This window comes from Piliocolobus tephrosceles, chromosome 12 (genome assembly GCF_002776525.5).
Source record: "Piliocolobus tephrosceles isolate RC106 chromosome 12, ASM277652v3, whole genome shotgun sequence".
In the NCBI taxonomy this organism is placed as follows: Eukaryota; Metazoa; Chordata; class Mammalia; order Primates; family Cercopithecidae; genus Piliocolobus; species Piliocolobus tephrosceles.
In genome coordinates this window covers 69,712,712-69,730,763 of record NC_045445.1, presented here as the reverse complement: position 1 = coordinate 69,730,763, position 18,052 = coordinate 69,712,712, and the positions used below count along the sequence as shown (strand labels likewise).

The following is an 18,052-nucleotide window of genomic DNA, read 5'->3' as shown; positions in this document are numbered from 1 at the left end:
TTTTTTGAGACGGAGTTTCACTCTTGTTGCCCAGGCTGGAGTGAAATTGGTGCAATCTTGGCTCACCACAACCTCTGCCTCCTGGGTTCAAATGATTCTCCTGTCTCAGCCTCCCAAGTAGCTGGGATTACAGGCATGCACCACCTCGCCCGGCTAATTTTGTATTTTTGGTAGAGACGGGGTTTCTACATGTTGGTCAGGCTAGTCTCAAATTCCTGACCTCAGGGTGATGCACTGCCTCAGCCTCCCAAAGTGCTGGGATTACAGGCATGAGTGGCATGAGTCACTGTGCCCGGCCGGCTGTTTCTTGATAGACTGCTTTCTTGCTGCTAAAAATAATTTTATAATACTAAAAAACAAACCTACATATTTGTTATAAATGGTAGCAACTTCAGAGAGAATGAATTTGGAAAGAGAAAGAAAATGTGACCTGAGCAATATTAGTTCATAGGAAAAATAAAAATAAAAATAAATAACCTAATCGGTAACATTTTGACAATTTTTAAGAAACGAATGCAGTTAGTACATTCTCTATAATTGTCCACCTTAAATTAGATGCTTAGTATCTTTTGAAGAATAAGTTAGTTCCCATAACTAGACAGTTGGAATTACAGCAAAACAGTCATCCACAGAAGCTCTATTGTCCAGCGTTTAGAAATGTGAATACAAAGCAAACCCTAACTTGGCAATTACATATATATATATATATTATAAGCATTTAGCTAAAATTTATTTAGTGAATAATTGAAACATACATAATTTGCCAATATAATGTAAGCTTGGATTTCCATATTCTAAAAGTACTTTTATGTTTTTCTAAATATTTCAAAGAAACTTATGTCTATAATTTAATATCTTCAAGTATAGTTCCTTTTTCTTTTATGTATTAGCAATCAAACTGAATTTTAGGTGATCAAGCATAACATTTTATTCAAAGTATATGATGGAATTCACTATACTGTAAGACTAAAACCAGGAACAGTGCATTAATTAGTATATGTTGTGAATAATCACTATCAATGCCACTATATTCCCACATAAAAAGGCAAATAGCCCACTATTGATTTATTCTGCTAATTTCAACAATCATTGATCTTGAGGTACACGCCAAAAATGCCTGAATAAGCTTTGAAATGTAAAACAAAAATGTTTTGAAGAAATTTAATTGCAGTTGGCCAATATATATTTAATATGGTTTGCATTTTTATTTTGAAATAGTATTGTGACTTAAAGGATTTCTAGGTCCTAAAATCTAGAAAAGGGATCTAGAAAAATTTGGACTCCATGATTAATTTGGATTCAATCTTTCTGTGCTTTTTTTTTCTTTATAACAGGAATGGGACGGCGGTTGGGGGGAATAAAACTTCTTACGCTATATAGGTCATGTACTGTGAGAAACAATAACACAAAACTATGGGTTTAAAAACAACATATGCAGAAATAACCGCCAATCTCTGTCTACCTCCACATCACTTTATCATAGAAGTTCATTAATTGTGATTAAAAAGCTTAAAAGATTTTAAGAGAAAAGGTAGATTGAGAAGTAGAAAGGAAGTAGGAAGGAAATTGTGCAAAAAAAAAGAAACAGTTTATTAGATACTCTGACCCTGGGACACACTGTTCCTTTCCCCAAAAATATCTTCCCTGATAAGAATTGAATTTAAAATTATTCTCACCTTGTTAGATTGCCTGAAGATCCAGCAACTAGAAACTTGATTAATGCACAACTTCCTTAAAAATGCCAATTAACTATTAGCCACTGACAGAAAAATGTAAATTAATTTAATAGGATAGTTTTCCTTTCAACTTTTTAGCTGGAAATATCTGTTCTGAGAGAATGGATATCCTGATTTGAAGAAGAGGAAGAGGAAGAGGAAGGAACAAGGAGTAACGACCATAACCACACAGAATCCTTCTGGGGATAGGGTAAACTTCGTTGATGGAGTATTGCTGTGAGGTGCTCAAGAAGGATAGATAGCATGAAGGGGCTGGAAAGCCAGCAGAAAGAGAATGTACAGAATACCACAAATATGCTTTGCCTACTTTAAAGCCTAAGTTTTCTCGTGGGCCTTTGGGTCAATATAAATGGTTGTTTTCCTTCTTCATATATGAAAGACTTCTATCTAGAAAATACTAGTCAATCTGTATGCAAGTTTCTCTGGGCACTACTATTTTAACATGTTGTTCCAATAGGCAGACATTATAAATACCAAGCATCTGTTCTTAAGGTTGTGGGTTGCCTAAACATATGGAATCCCTTTGAGCCAAACAGAGGTGCTATCAAAATTGCTTTATTGTGTTGAATTACCAATGACAATAAATTACAAAAAACAATGTTTAGACATTGCTGAGTCTAACAAAATAGGCTGAAGTTTGATCTTTGTGAAAGTACTTGAAACCATTGTTCTTTTTTCCCACAAAAATCCCCATCACCAGCACTGCATTCTAATTTTCTTGAAAATTGTTTCCTGAGTTTATTCATGGTAGTATGTGCTTAAGGACAACAGGTTGTTAGTGTATATGAGCAAACCTGATGTTTTCTCTAAGAAAAACAAATTCAATATCCTCCCCCTTCAAGAACAATAAAACCCCAAACTGTGCTATCATTAAATACTACCAAAAACCATTAACTAGAAAAACACAATGCAAAATAATTATTCAAGAACCCATTAGAAACCACAGTATTCTAAAGTCTTATAGAAAAGATGTGTTTTTACTAGTTAAGCATTGATAGAAGGCCCATCAAAAAAATGTTCAATCCAAATCTTCATTTTTGGCTATAGAGTTCTAGCCAAACTGGACAGGATTAGGCATCCTTACCTGGGCTCCTTCTACAAAATTGCAGTATATTTTGAAGCTTTCCCATATAATAAGGTTTCCCCCACTACTGTTGTTAAGCTAGCATATTTGAGTTCTTCAGTAGAAAACCCTCAAACAATTATCGGGTACATCCAGTAGCACACCTGTGTCTTTCATACACTGTCGATCCTCACTGGGTTATCAGAAATCATGCTGTTCATTGTTTAATTCTTATAGTGTTCCTTTTATGATAGGACTGTATGGCATGACCTTTCTGAGCAAGCTAATTTAAAATTAATTAACACTGTCTACTTTTTAAAGCCATTGATTATAGAAAACCTGGAAGTTATTTTGTAATCATTTTTCATTTTCCAATTTCACTTCCCCTAATTTTATTACTTAAAATGCATCGATGGAAATAGTAGCTCTGTCCTGAAAACTTCAACACCAAATTCACACCTCTGAGTTTGACATATCAATTCTGATAGGAAGAAGGTATAACAGCACAAGATAATGACAGAAGGAAAATAAGTCAGAATCTATACATACAAACTGTTACATGGAAGTACATATAGTAATAAAGCAAATGAGAAAAAAAAAGCCAAATGGAACATAAAAAGCCATAAGACATGATACCTACTTCTAAGTAATTATTTTTCATGTGGCATAAATTGTTCTTTAACCTCTTTCAATTATTTCCAAAAGATACCTCAAAATAAGAATACATACTTTTATATATCACACCCAGGAAACAGATCTTTGTGCATGGGGTATAGATTATTTACATTACAAAGAGAATATGTATAGTTTCTTTTATTAAATACCAAAGTTACAAGTTTCCTAGTCTAAATTGTATAATTCAGCACTCAGTAATCAACTTTCTCTCTGAATGAAGCAAAGTAAAATACATAGCAAATAGTACACCTAACACGCACAAGTAGTTCATTTATATTCACTAAAGAAAACTGTGATATCCTCCAGTTTACATTCATGAATTCTTTCTGTCAGCAGCAGTAGTAGTAGTAGTAGTAGTAGTAGTAGTAGTAGTAGTAGTAGCAGTAGTAGTAGTTGCTGCTGCTGTTGTTGTAGTAATGGTATTTTCTTCAACAACGTGAAATTATTCTTTAGCATTTCATCATTTAGAGAAAAGAATACATACTACACAGTGGTTCTTAATTATACATTAAATAAGACCAATTTGGCCAGCTTTTTTTTATAAATATGATTTTGAAATGTGCTCAAATTTTATGTAGACCATTAATATTATTCATATTTAAAATGTTAGTTTATCTTCATGAAGTAAAATGATTAAGTAGCATTGTCTAAAGTTTACTGTAATACAATATACTATATCATGTGTGCTATATGCACAAGTCCACTACAGTAAGATGTCAAACTGTATTATCATAGGATTCAAGGTAGAATAATATGCTACACTGTACTTCAAAGCACATCGAAGTCAGAAAAACAACAGTGTAGTTCATTTATAAAGGGGATAGATGATGATTAAATCCAATTGGTTAACTTGAAAGTCGGTTTATATAACACCAGGATAGTGTCAACACCACATACTTCATTTTCAAAGGCTTAACTATGACCCATTTATAAGATTACACCAACGGTATAAAGCCTTTGGAAAAAAAAAAGCTTCACTTGTACTAAATTTCCATGTGATGTAAAATTTACAGAAGCCTTATAAAAACCTTTATTTCTAAATGAGGCCACTTATGGATAATATACAGATCTGCCTGCACACATTATCTGAGATGTAATTCTTCTATAAAAACTTTGGCACCAACTATATCAAGAATTCATATATTAGCACAAATGTATTTTGCTCTGGCACCAAACCACTATGTTTACATTTTAGTACAGTGAGTCAAACGAATGAAGTCCTTTGGTTTTACAGAATAACTAGCTTTTATAATATGTTTTTATTGTTTTTCTTTTTTTAAAAAAGTCTATCCTTCAGGATCTGATGTTAAAAAACACTAACATTGCTTGTCATTATACTACTATATATATATACTGATTGTTGGTAATGACGCCCCAAACCATAATTGTATGAAAAAAGAAAAAAATATTAAAGTAACTTTATTTGAAAGGAATTTTAGAAGCTAGTGTGCAGAGAAGTTGTGAGAACCTGGTGGATACCAATTATATGCTTAAATAAACACTTGAACACTACTGCAAACACACAGTATGAATATTGTGGACCTGTGCATGGTTTTTTAAATCTCACTTCCCCTAAAAATGGGGATTTCATATTACTTCAAGTAATTAAGCAGAAAACGATGCCTTTGATAAGATTAAGAAAAAAGCCACACATTTAATTTCATCTTCATCCAGTTTTGCCTAGGAACACCACAAATCTTACAGGCCAGTTGATGTTCGCTTTTTCATGCTCCGTCGCTGGGCTAAGCTTGAAGCAGCTACAGGCTCTAGGACTGGTTGAAAGGTCTTGTGAGTCAGGGCAGAGTATGTTGCAACCATTGCTCCCTAAAGTAATGAGAAAATGTCACAAACTAAGTACAAATTCTGGAGTTAAAAAAAAAAAAATTCACATGATATTATGAGACATATATCTAGAACAAAATGTCTTTTCCTAGGAAAATAATTGAATATATTAGATCTGTGCACTGATGAATCAATATTACTTGTATGTTTTTCATTTCAATAACTATGCATTTTACAAAAAATTGTTAAAACACTAATATTTAAAACCTTGGTTCAATGTATATGGATATAGGAATGGTTTCATGAACTGTTACAAATTAAGAACTAACAGCAATCTTTTGTTTCAATATGAAACTTGCATTTAGCCCAATCCTAATTCCAGCATCTCTCAAAAGCAAGGCGGGTACAATCAAGAAATTTTTATTGTTTCATCTGAAAGGCAGTGGTCAAGTAAGCTAAGAAAAGCACATGGTTGTTAATATAAAAAAATCTATCTTTAAAAAATAAAGATATTTTAAGGAATTATTTAAGTGTCATTAGCAAGTGGCACACAATGGGTTTATTACGTATCTGATATTTTGAAGGCACATAAAAGTATGTTTGTTTTACCTTAACAACATGTGACACATCATTTCTCTTTGGCTGATCATTTGGCAACTGGTCTCTGTGAGTTATCCATGAGTGCTTTAATATTTGTTCAGTAGTATACCGCTGACGTGGGTCCATATGAAGCATATGGGAAAGCAAATCCTAAATTAAAATTTAAAAAAGTGTGTGTGTATATGTGTGTGTATGTATACACACACACACACACACACATACATACATACATATATTTTACATTTACTGAAAATGTGACAGCATTGATAGCCTTGCAATCTATTTATTTTACCTACATTTATGTAAAGTAAAATCTCTACTCTACACAGTTAACTCTCAAGAGAATCTTGAGAGAGATTTTTCAATATATATTAAATCCCTATACAACACTTTTAAATCGGAAGATGCCAAATCTGTGGAATTAGATGTGTGATTAATGAGGGAGGAGGAAAATGTAAAATGGCAGAAGTCATCCTGGAATATGCTAAATGTTCAGCAGGAGACAGGAGCTACTGAACTTTGCTGTTAAGCTGTGCCCCAAGGTGTAAGGGTACGTGTACAGAGATAAAACATAGAAGGGAGGGCCCCATGTAGTTAATTCATTCAATAAATGGTGGCTTACTATATAACATATTAAGAAAGCAAACCATAAATCCAATGTTAGCAACTGGCTTCTATCATAGCAGTGCTCAGAGTATTGCAAGTTTTTCATCAGAGTAAGTGTGAGTTTGCTTATGTTATCTCTGTTGTAATAAAAAAAAAGTTGTAAATTTAATACAACCACACAGGAAAAGTTTTCAGTATATTAAGAGATGTAATAAACTGTCTCTCCAAAGTATCTTTTAGAGAAATGAGAAGTAAACTCCTTAAGAAGCATTTTTGAGAATCTGGCAAGATGGCCAAGTAACAGCTCTGGTCTGCAGCTCCCAGTGAGACCAACGCAGAAGGTGGGTGATTTTTCCATTTACAACTGAGGTACCCAGTTTATCTCATTGGGACTGGTTAGCCAGTAGGTCCAACCCACAGAGGGTGAGCAGAAGTAGGGTGGGGCATCGCCCCACAGGAGAAATGCAAGGAGCCAGGGGACCTCTCTCCCTCAGCCAAGCGAAGCCTTGAAGGACTGTGCTACCCAGCCCAGATATTACGCTTTTCCCACGGGTTTTGCAATCCACAAATCAGGAGATTCCCTGGTGTGCCTACACCACCAGGGCCCTGGGTTTCAAGGACAATACGGGGCAACTGTTTGGGCAAACACTGAGCTAGCTGCATTTTTTTTTTTTTTTCATACCCCAGTGGTGCCTGGAATCCCAGTGAGACAGAAACATTCACTCCTTTGGAAATGGGGCCGAAGCCAGGGAGCCAAGTGGTCTTGCTCAGTGGGTCTCATTCCCACGCATCCCAGCAAGCTAAGAACCACTGGCTTGAAATTCTTACTGCCAGCATAGCAGTCTGAAGTCAAACTAGGACAACTGAATTTGGTGGGGGGAGGGGTGTCCACCATTACTGAGGCTTGAGTAGGTGGTTTTCCCCTGACAATGCTAAGGGGGCCAGGAGGTTTGGACTGGGCAGAATTCACCATAGCGCAGCAAAGCAGTTGTGACCAGATTGCCTCTCTAAATTCCTGGGCAGGGCATCTCTGAAAGGCAGCAGCCCCAGTCAGGGGCCTATAGATAAAACCCTCTTTTCCCTGGGACAGAGCACCTGGGGGAAGGGGCAACTGTGGGCGCAGCTTCAGCAGACTTAAACTTTCCTGCCTGCCGGCTCTGAAGAGAGCAGCTGATCCTGACAAGGAGGATTCTCCCAGCACAGCACTCTAGCTCTGCTAAGGGACAGACTGCCTCCTAAAGTGGGTCCCTGACCCCTGTGCCTCCTGACTGGGAGAGACCTCCCAACAGGGGATCAACAGACACATCATACAGGAGAGCACCAGCTGGCATCAGGCTGGTGTCACTCTGGGACGAAGCTTCCAGAGGAAGGAGTAGGAAGCAATCTTTGCTGTTCTGCAGCCTCCACTGGTGATACCCAGGTGAACAGGGGCTGGAGTGAACCTCCAGAAAGCTGCAGCAGACTTGCAGAAGAGGGGCCAGACTGTTAGAAGAAAAACTAACAAACAGAAAGCAACAACATCAACATCAACAAAAAGAACCCCCCCACAAAAATTCCATTCAAAAGTCATTAGTCTCAAACATCAAAGACAGAAAAATCCACAAAAATGAGGAAAAACCAGCACAAAAATGCTGAAAATTCCAAAAAAACAGAATTCCTATTTTCCTCCAAATGACCGCAACTCCTCTCCAGCAAGGGCATAAAACTGGACAGAGAATGATACTGATGAATTGACAGAAGTAGGCTTCAGAAGGTGGGTGGTAATAAACTCCTCTGAGCTAAAGGAACATGTTCTAACCCAGTCCCAGGAAGGTAAGAAACTTGATAAATGTTACAGGAACTGCTAACTAGAATAATCAGTTTAGAGAGGAACATAAATGACCTGATGGAGCTGAAAAACAGCATGAGAACTTCGTGAAGCATTCACAAGTATGGATAGTTGAATGGATCTAGTTGAATCGATCAAGTGGAAGAAATGATATCAGAGATTGAAAATCAAATTAATGAAACAAAACGTGAAGATTAGAGAAAAAATAATTAAAAGGAAAGAACAAAGCCTCCAACAAATATGAGACCATGTGAAAAGACAAAATCTACAATTGACTGATGTACCTGAAAGTAATAATGGTGGGGAGAATGGAACCAAGTTGGAAAACACAATTCAGGATATCATCAAGGAGAACTTCCCTAACCTGGCGAGACAGGCCAACATTCAAATTCAGGAAATACAGAGAACACCACTAAAATACTCCTTGAGAAGAGCAATCCTAGGACACATAATCATCAGCTATTCCAAGTTTGAAACATAGGACAAAATGTTAAGGGTAGCCTGAGAGAAAGGTCGGGTTAACCTACAAAGGGAAGCTCATCAGACTAACAGTGGATCTCTGCAGAAACCCTACAAGCCTGAAGACAGTGAGGGCCAATATTCAACATTCTTAAAGAAAAGAATTTTCAAACCAAAATTTCATATACAGTCAAACTAAGCATCATAAGCAAAGGAGAAATAAAATCCTTTCCAGACAAGCAAATGCTGTGAGATTTTGTCACCACCAGGTCTGTTTAAAAGAGTTCCTGAAGGAAGCATTAAATATGGAAAGGAAAAACTGGTACCAGCCACTGCAAAAACACACCAAAATATAAAGACCAATGACAATATGAGGAAACTGCAACAACTAATGTATAAAATAACCAGCTGGTATCATGATGACAGGATCAAATTCACACGTAAAAATATTAATCTTTAATGTAAATGGGCTAAATGCTTTCCATAAACAGAACCAATGACAAAAACCACGATTATCTCAATAGATGCAGAAAAGGCCTTCAATAAAATTCAACACCACTTCATGCTAAAAACTCTCAATAAACTAAGTATTGATGAAACATATCTCGAAATAGTAAGAGCTATTTATGACAAACCCATAGCCAATATCATATTGAATGGGAAAAAGCTGGAAGCATTCCCACTGAATACCAACACAAGACAAGGATGCCCTCTCTCACCATTCCTATTCAACATAGTATTAGAAGTTCCGGCCAGGGAAATCAGGCAAGAAAAAGAAATAAAAGTATTCAAATAGGAAGAGAGGAAGTCAAATTGTCTCTGTTCATAGATCACATAATTATATATTTAGAAAACCCCATCATCTCTGCCTAAAAACTCTTTAAGCTGATAAGCAACTTCAGCAAAGTCTCAGGATACAAAATCAATGTGCAAAACCCACAAACATTCCTATACACCAATAACAGACAAGCAGAGCGCCAAATCATAAGTAAACTCCCATTCACAATTGCTATAAAGTGAATAAAGGAGTACAACCTACAAGGGATATGAAGGACCTCTTCAAGGAGAACCACAAACCACTGCTCAAAGAAATAAGAGAGGACACAAACAAATGGAAAAACATTCCATGCTCATGGATAGGAAGAATCAATATCGTGAAAATAGCCATAGTGCCCAAAGTAATTTATACATTCATGACTTTCTTTGCAGAAAATACTAATTTAAGTTTCATATGGAACCAAAAAAGAGCCCTTATAGCCAAAACAATCCTAAGCAAAAAGAATAAATCTGGAGGCATCAGGCTACCTGACTTCAAACTACACTACAAGGCTACAGTAACCAAAACAGCATGGTGCTGGTACCAAAACAGATATATAGACCAATTGAACAGAACAGAGACCTCAGAAATAACACCAAACATCTACAACCATTTGATTTTTGACAAAGCTGACAAAAATAAGCAATGGGAAAAGGAGTCCCTATTTAACAAATGGTGCTGGGAAAACTGGCTAGCCATATTTAGAAAACAGAAATTGGATCCCTTCCTTATACCTTATATAAAAATTAACTCAAGATGGAGTAAAGACTTAAATATAAAACCTAAAACCATAAAAGCCCTACAAGAAAACCTGGGTTATACCATTAAGGACACAAGCATGGGCAAAGACTTTATGACTAAAACATCAAAAGTACTTGCAACAGAAGCCAAATTTGAAAAATGAGATGTAATTAAACTACAGAGCTTTTGCACAGCAAAAGAAACTATCATCGGCATGAACAGGCAACCTACAGAAGGGGCTAAAATTTTTGCCATCTATTCATCTGACAAAGGTCTAATATTCACAATCTACAAGAAACTTAAACAAATTTAGAAGAGGAAAACAACCCCAACAAAAAGTGGGCAAAGGATATGAACAGACAATTCTCAAAAGAAGATATTTATGTGGCCAAAAGCACATGAAAAAAAGCTCACCACCACTGGTCATTAGAGAAATGCAAATTGAAACCACAATGAGATACTATCTCATGCCAGTTAGAGTGGCGGTCATTAAAAAGTCAGGAAACAACAGATGCTGGCAAGGATGTGGAGAAGCAGGAATGCTTTTACACTGTTGGCGGGAGTGTAAATTAGTTCAACCATTGTGGAAGACAGTGTGGCAATTCCTCAAGGATCTAGAACCAGAAATACCATTTGACCAAGCAATCCCATTACTGGGTATATACCCAAAGATTATAAATCATTCTTGTATAAAGATATATGCACATGTATGTTTACTGCAGCACTATTTATAATAGTACAAACTTGGAACCAACCCAAATGTCCATCGATGACAGACTGGATAAAGAATAGATGGCATATATACAACATGGAATACTATGCAGCCATCATGTCCTTTGCAGGCACATGGATGAAGATGGAAACCACCATTCTCAGCAAACTAACGCAGGAACAGAAAACTAAACAGTGGGTATTCTCACTCATAAGTGGGAGTTGAACAATGACAACATATGGACACGGAGAGGGGAACATCACAAACTGCGGCTTGTCAGGGGTTAGAGGCAAGGGGAGGGAGACGGGTGGGGGAGAGCATTAGGACAAATAGGTAATGCTTGTGGGGCTTAAAGCCTAGATGACGGGTTGCTAGGTGCAACAAACCACCATGGCACATGTATACCTATATAACAAATCTGCACATTCTGCACATGTATCTCAGCACTTAAAGGAAAATTAAAAAAAAAAAAAACTGTTCTAATATAGAAACAAAATCATTGTATGCAAATGTTTCATCAATCGCAGAAGCAGTGAAACTAAAGACTCTAAGTAGTACTATCAGATTCTGAAGAATAATGTAATTGGTTGAAACCATGTAAGGGACTAGGGCAACCAATCAAAAGCCATACTGGGGAAAAATGTGCAAAAATAAATGGACAATTAATACTAAAAAGAAGATAACCATGATTTCAATGAAACAAACCTAAATGGTTATTGAAAAAATGATAAAATTTCAATAGTCCGAGGATTTCTTCTTCTGGTCAAGATGAAATATCAAGGACTGGATGTACCTATCTGCCTGAAACAACCAATTAAAAAAAGAACATAAAATATAGACTATGTCAACAGTTTTCAGGTTATCAGATGTTAGGCAATAAAGGAAAGTGATTCCTAATAGTGGGAAACAATCGGGTTAGCATTGTGATAGCTTCAGCTTACAAACCCGAGAGAGTTTTGTAGCTGCTGTGCAGGTAAGGGAAACTCAGGTGAAGCCTGGTTGGTTTGAGCTGAGCAGATAGAACTGAGACTCAGGGGAGACGAAGGCAGACATAGTTAGCAGGACAGGGTATGAAAGGGATGAGAGGAGCAGAGAGAGAGAATTCCAAGGCTCTATAAAAGGTCTCACTAAAGTATCTAGCAGATTACTACTGATAAAGACATGTGAGGAAACAACCCAAGACCTTGGAAAGAACTATCTGAAAGGATTGGATGAAAATCAGGACTCACACAGGTGGGGTGGATTGCCTGTTTCCACTCGCCAAAATGGAAAACATCATAATTCATGAAGTATATTACAGAGTATTTCGAAGCACTTTGCCTAAACAGTGAGTAGCCCTAAACACTAGCCTGGCCCTGCCTAAAAAAATTTAAAAGGAGGACCCAAAACTATGAAACTGTTTCCAGTAACTTAACTGCTGCCCAGAATAAAGTTCAAGCATACTCACAGGAAAATGAAAAGCAAACTAAACCAAAAATTAGGAGAAAATAAATAATAAACATCACAGAATAAACGAAATAGAGAAAAAAACAAATGATAAATGAAAAAAAGTTGGTTTTATGAAAAGATAAACACAATTGACCAACCTTTAATGGGACTAAGAAAAAAGAGAGATGATTGAAATAAATAAAATCCAATGGAAAAGAAGACATTACAATGATATCACAGAAATAGAAAGAATTATGAGACTATTACAAACAACTATATGCCAACAAATTGGAACACCTAGAAGAAATTGATACATTTCTGGATAGATAAAATCTATCAAAATCGAATTGATAAAACAGAAAATATGAACAGACCAATAACAAGTAGCAGGATTAAATCAGTTACAAAAAGTCTCCCATCAATGAAAATCCCATTATCTGATGCCTTCACTGATGAATACTTAAGAACAAATACCAATCCTTTTCAAATGATTCCAAAGAATTAAAGAGGAGAGAATCCTTCCAAACTCATTATATGAAGCCAGACTAACCCTACTGTTCTAACCAGACAGAAAGAACACAACAACAACAAAAACTATAGGCCAATAGCCTTAAAGAACATAGATGCAAAAATCCCCAACAAAATACCAGCAAACTGAGTTTAACAGCACATTAAAAATATCATTCAACATTATCAAGAATAATTTATCTCAGGAATAAAAGGATGGCTCAACATATGCAAATGAATACACATAATACATCACATCAACAGAATCAAGGACAAACACCATAGGATAAATTTAAAATGCAGAAAAAGCATTTGATAAAATTCAACATCCATTCATGATAAAAAAAATTAAACAAATTAGGTATAGAAGAAACATACCTCAACATAATAAAGGTCACATATGACAAACCCACAACGAACATCATACTGAATAGGGGGAGGTTGAAAGCTTTTCCTGTATGATCTGGAATAAGACAAATATGCCCACTTTTACCACTTTTATTCAGCATAGTACTGGAAGTCCTAGCCAGAATAATTGGGGAAAAGAAGAAAGGGGCATGCAAATTGGAAAGAAGGAAGTAATACTGTTACTGTTTACAGATGACATTATCTTATTTATAGAAAACCCTAAAGATGCGACCAAAAATTGTTAGAATAAACAAAGTGCAGTAAAGTTGCAGGATACAAAAGCAACATATATAAATCACTAGCATTTCTATATGACAATAGTGAACTGTCTGAAAAAGAAATCGAGAAAGCAATTCCATTTAGGAGCTGCAAAAAAATAAAGTAGACAGGAATAAATTTAACCAAGGATGTGAATGATCTCTACAATGAAAACTATAAAACACTGATGGAAGAAACAGAAGAGGATACAAATAAATGAAAAAATATTCCATTTTCATGGATAGCAATAATTAATACTGTTGATATATCTATACTACCCAAATCAATCTACAGATTCAGTGCAATCTCTACCAAGGTATCAATGGAATTATTCACAGACACAGAAAAAAATTATAAAATTCGTATGGAAGCACAAAAGACTCCAAATAGCCAAAGCCATTTTGAGCAAAAAGAACAAAGCTGGAGGCATAACACTGACTTCAAAGTATTCTATAAAGCTACAGTAACGAAAACAGGATGGTGTTGGCATAAAAATAAACATATAGACCAATGGAACAGAACAAACAACACAGAAATGTATTGATGCTCTTACAACCAACTGATTTTCAATAAAGGCACCAGGAACACACACTGGGTAAAGGACAGTCTCTTCAATAGACAGTGCCAAGAAAACTGGACATCTATATGTGGAAGAATAAAACTAGACCACCATCTCTTACCATATATAAAAATCAACACAAAATGGATTGAACACTTAAATGTAAGACCTGAAACTATAAAACTACTAGAAGAAAACATGGGGGAAATGCTTTGTGACATTGGTCTGGATAAGAATTTTTGGATAAGAATTCAAAAATACAGGCAAGAAAAGCAAAAACAGACAAATGGGATTACCTCAAATGAAAAAGTTACTGCCCAACAAAGGAAATAATCAACAGAGGAAATAAACAATCTATAGAATAGTAGAAAATAATTTGCAAAGTATATATCTGAAAAGGGATTAATATCCAGATATATGAAACATTCAAATAACTTAATAGCAAAAAAAAATACATAATTTGATTAAAAAGTGGTCAAAAAATCTAAATAGACATTTTTCAAAAGAATAAATACAAATATCCAATAGGTATATGGAAAAATGCTCAATATCACTAATTATCACAGAAATACAAATCAAGACCATAATGGGATATTATCTCACCCCAATTAGAATGGCTAGTACAAAAATGACAAATGCTGCCGTGGATGTGAAGAACTGGGAAATGTGCTATACTATTGGTGGAAACATAAACTAGTACAGCCACTATGGAAAACTGTATGGAGTTTCCTCAAAAAATTAAAAACAGTACTAACATATGATCCAGCAGTCCCACTACTGGCTGTTTACCCAAGCAAAATGAGAACAGTATATTGAAAAGATATCTGCACTCCTCTATTTACTGCAGCATGATTCACAATAGACAAGATATAAAAGCAACCTATGTGTTCACCAACAGATAGTGGATTATAAAATGTGGTACATACAAACAATGGAATACTATTGGTCAAAAGAAATGCTGTCATTTGTGGTACTATAGATAAACCTGGAAGACATTATGTTAAATAAAATAAGCCAGGAACAGAAATACAAATACCATATGATCCACTCATTTGTGGAATTTACAAAAGTTGATCTCATAGAGGTACAGAGTAGAACAGTGGTTACTAGGGATTGAGGAGGTTAGGGTTGAGGGAGGGATGGGGAGAGATTACTGAATGGGTATAAAATTATAGACAGGAGAAGTTCTGGTGTTCTATTGCAGAGTAGAGTAAATATAATTAACAATACCGTATTATATATTTCAAAACAGCTAAAAAAGAGGATTTTTGAATGTTCTCATCACAAAGAAATGTTAAATGTTTAAGGTGATGGATAAGTTAATTACCCCGATTTGATCATCATACAATGTACACATGTATTGAAACATCACACTATACCTCATAAATATGTACAATTTTTAAGTGTTAATTAAAAATAAATCTTAAGAAAAACACATTTGACATTAAGAAAACAGAGCTGAGCATGGTGGCTCATGCCTGTAATCCCAGCACTTTGGGAGGCTGAGGCGGGCGGATCACAAGGTCAGGAGATCTAGACCACCCTGTCTAACATGGTGAAACCCCATCTCTACTAAAAATACAAAAAATTAGCCGGGCATGGTGGCAGGCGCCTGTAGTCCCAGTTACTTGGGAGGCTGAGGCAGGAGAATGGTGTGAACCCGGGAGGCAGAGCTTGCAGTGAGCCGAGATCCAGCCACTGCACTCCAGCCTGGGTGACAGAGCTAGACTCCGTCTCAAAAAAAAAAAAAAAAAAAAAAAAAAAAAAAAAAGAAAGAAAGAAAATAGAATACTTATAGGAATATAAAAGTATCTAGCACCCACCAAGGTAAAATTCTCCACATTTGGTATCTTCTCAAAAATTAGTGGCCAGGCAAAAAGCACAAAAATGAGGAGAAAGAAAACAATCAATCAAAACTGACCCAGAACTGACACAGATGCCAGAATTAGCAGACAAGGATATTCAATAGTTATTATAACTGTATTCCTGATGTTCAAAAATTAAGTAGCGATAGAGAAGATATTTTAAAAAAAGATTCAAAGCCGGGCATGATGGCTCACGCCTGTAATTACAGCACTTTGGGAGTCCAAGGCGGGCGGATCATGAGGTCAGGAGTTCGAGACCAGCCTGGCCAACATGGTGAAACCCCGTCTCTACTAAGTAAATATACACAAATTAGCTGGGTGTGGTGGTACACCCCTGAATCCTAGCTACTCAGGAAGTTGAGGCAGGAGAATTGTTTGAACCTGGGAGGCGGAGGCTGCAGTGAGCCAAGACTGTGCCACTGCACCCCAGTCTGAGAGACAGAGCAAGACTCCATTTCAAAAAAAAAAAAAAAAAAAGAGAGACTCAAGTCAAACTTCTAGAGATAAAAACTAAAATGTGAGATAATAAATAATGAAACTAAACCAAATAGACACAACAGACACTTTCCAAAAAGAAAAAAGAGTATAAAAAAACAAAAAAGCTGTTTGAGTGAGCTGTAAGACAACTTCACATGGTCTAATATATACATGTAGTTGAAGTCCCAGAAAAAAATTGGGAGCAGAAAAGAATATTTAAATAAATAATGGCCCCCAAATGTCCAAATTTGATGAAAACCATAAATTCACAGATACAATAAAGTCAATAAAACCCAAGTACAAGAAAAATCAAGAACACTACATCAAGGCACATCAAAACCAAATCACTCAAAACCCAAGACACATAGAAAACATTAAAAGTAGCTAGAGAACAAAAGGACATGTTAGATGTGAAACAAAGATAAGGATAACAACAGATTTCTTGTCAGAAAAAGAAAAATTTGAATGGGAAGACTGTGGAGCAATATATTTAATATACTGAAAAAAATGTCAACCAAGAATTTTATATTGTATGAACATATCTTTCAAAAACAATGGCAAATATTACAAGGTATAAAGAAGGTCATTTCACAACATAGAGGGGATAAGTAATCAAGAGAAGAAAATTATAAACGTTTATTCATGTAAAAACAAAGCTTCAAAACACATGAAGCAAAAACCATTATAACTGCAAAGAGAAATACACAAATCCATAATGATAGGTGAAATGAGAAAGTAGACATCAGTATAGATTACAGTGGTTAATAGCAGATATTAACCAGTTAGTAAGAAAATATTATAAGAAAAACTTCATGCCAATGTGTTTGACAATGGACAAATCTTTTTAAGTAAAAAAAATGCCAATGCTCACTCAAGAAGAAACAACCTAAATAGCCTTATACCTTTTTAAGAAATTGAAAAGAAATTGAAATATTATAGTTAAATATTTCCAACAAAGAGAACTGTAGGTCCAGACGGCTTTACTAATTCCAATAAACATTTAAAAATAAGAAATTCTAATTCTAAATAATTTTTTCAGAAATTTGAAGAGGAGGCAATGTTTCTCAACTCATTTAAGGCCAGTATTACACTGAAATCAAAATCAGACAAAGATACTTATAATAGTACATTCATATCCCTCATGAACACAGATGTAAAAATTGTCAACAAAATTTTAGCAAATCAAATTTAGCTATATACAGTCTATTACGATCAAGTCGTACTCATCTTGGGAATAGAAGGTTGGCTCAGCATTTGAAAATAAAGGTAATTCAAATGTATATCAATGTAACAACAACAATAAAGAAAATCATGGGATTATCACAGCAGACATAGGAAAAGCCTTTCACAAAATCCAACATTCATCTCCAATACAAATTTTCATCAAACCAGAAACAAAATGGAACTGCCTGTATGTAATTAGAAGCATCCATGGAAAACCTACAGCTAACATCATCCTTAATGGTGAAAAATAAATGCTTATACTCAAGATCAGGAACAAAACAAGAATGTCCATTCCTTCCACTTCTAC

At 35.5% G+C, this 18,052-nt stretch overlaps 1 protein-coding gene across 1 annotated transcript in view; it reads right to left on the bottom strand.

Annotated features, from left to right (window-relative positions):
- Positions 1-4,988: 4,988 nt before the first annotated feature.
- Positions 4,989-18,052, bottom strand: part of RPS6KA6 (ribosomal protein S6 kinase A6) — a 131,824-nt gene continuing 118,760 nt past the window's right edge. The window contains exons 17-18 of the mRNA XM_026452155.1: positions 5,866-6,006; positions 4,989-5,298 (exon numbers count right to left, since the gene is read on the bottom strand). Of these exons, the coding sequence (XP_026307940.1) occupies positions 5,173-5,298; positions 5,866-6,006 (267 nt within the window). The 3' untranslated portion in view covers positions 4,989-5,172. The remainder of the gene's footprint in view (positions 5,299-5,865; positions 6,007-18,052) is intronic.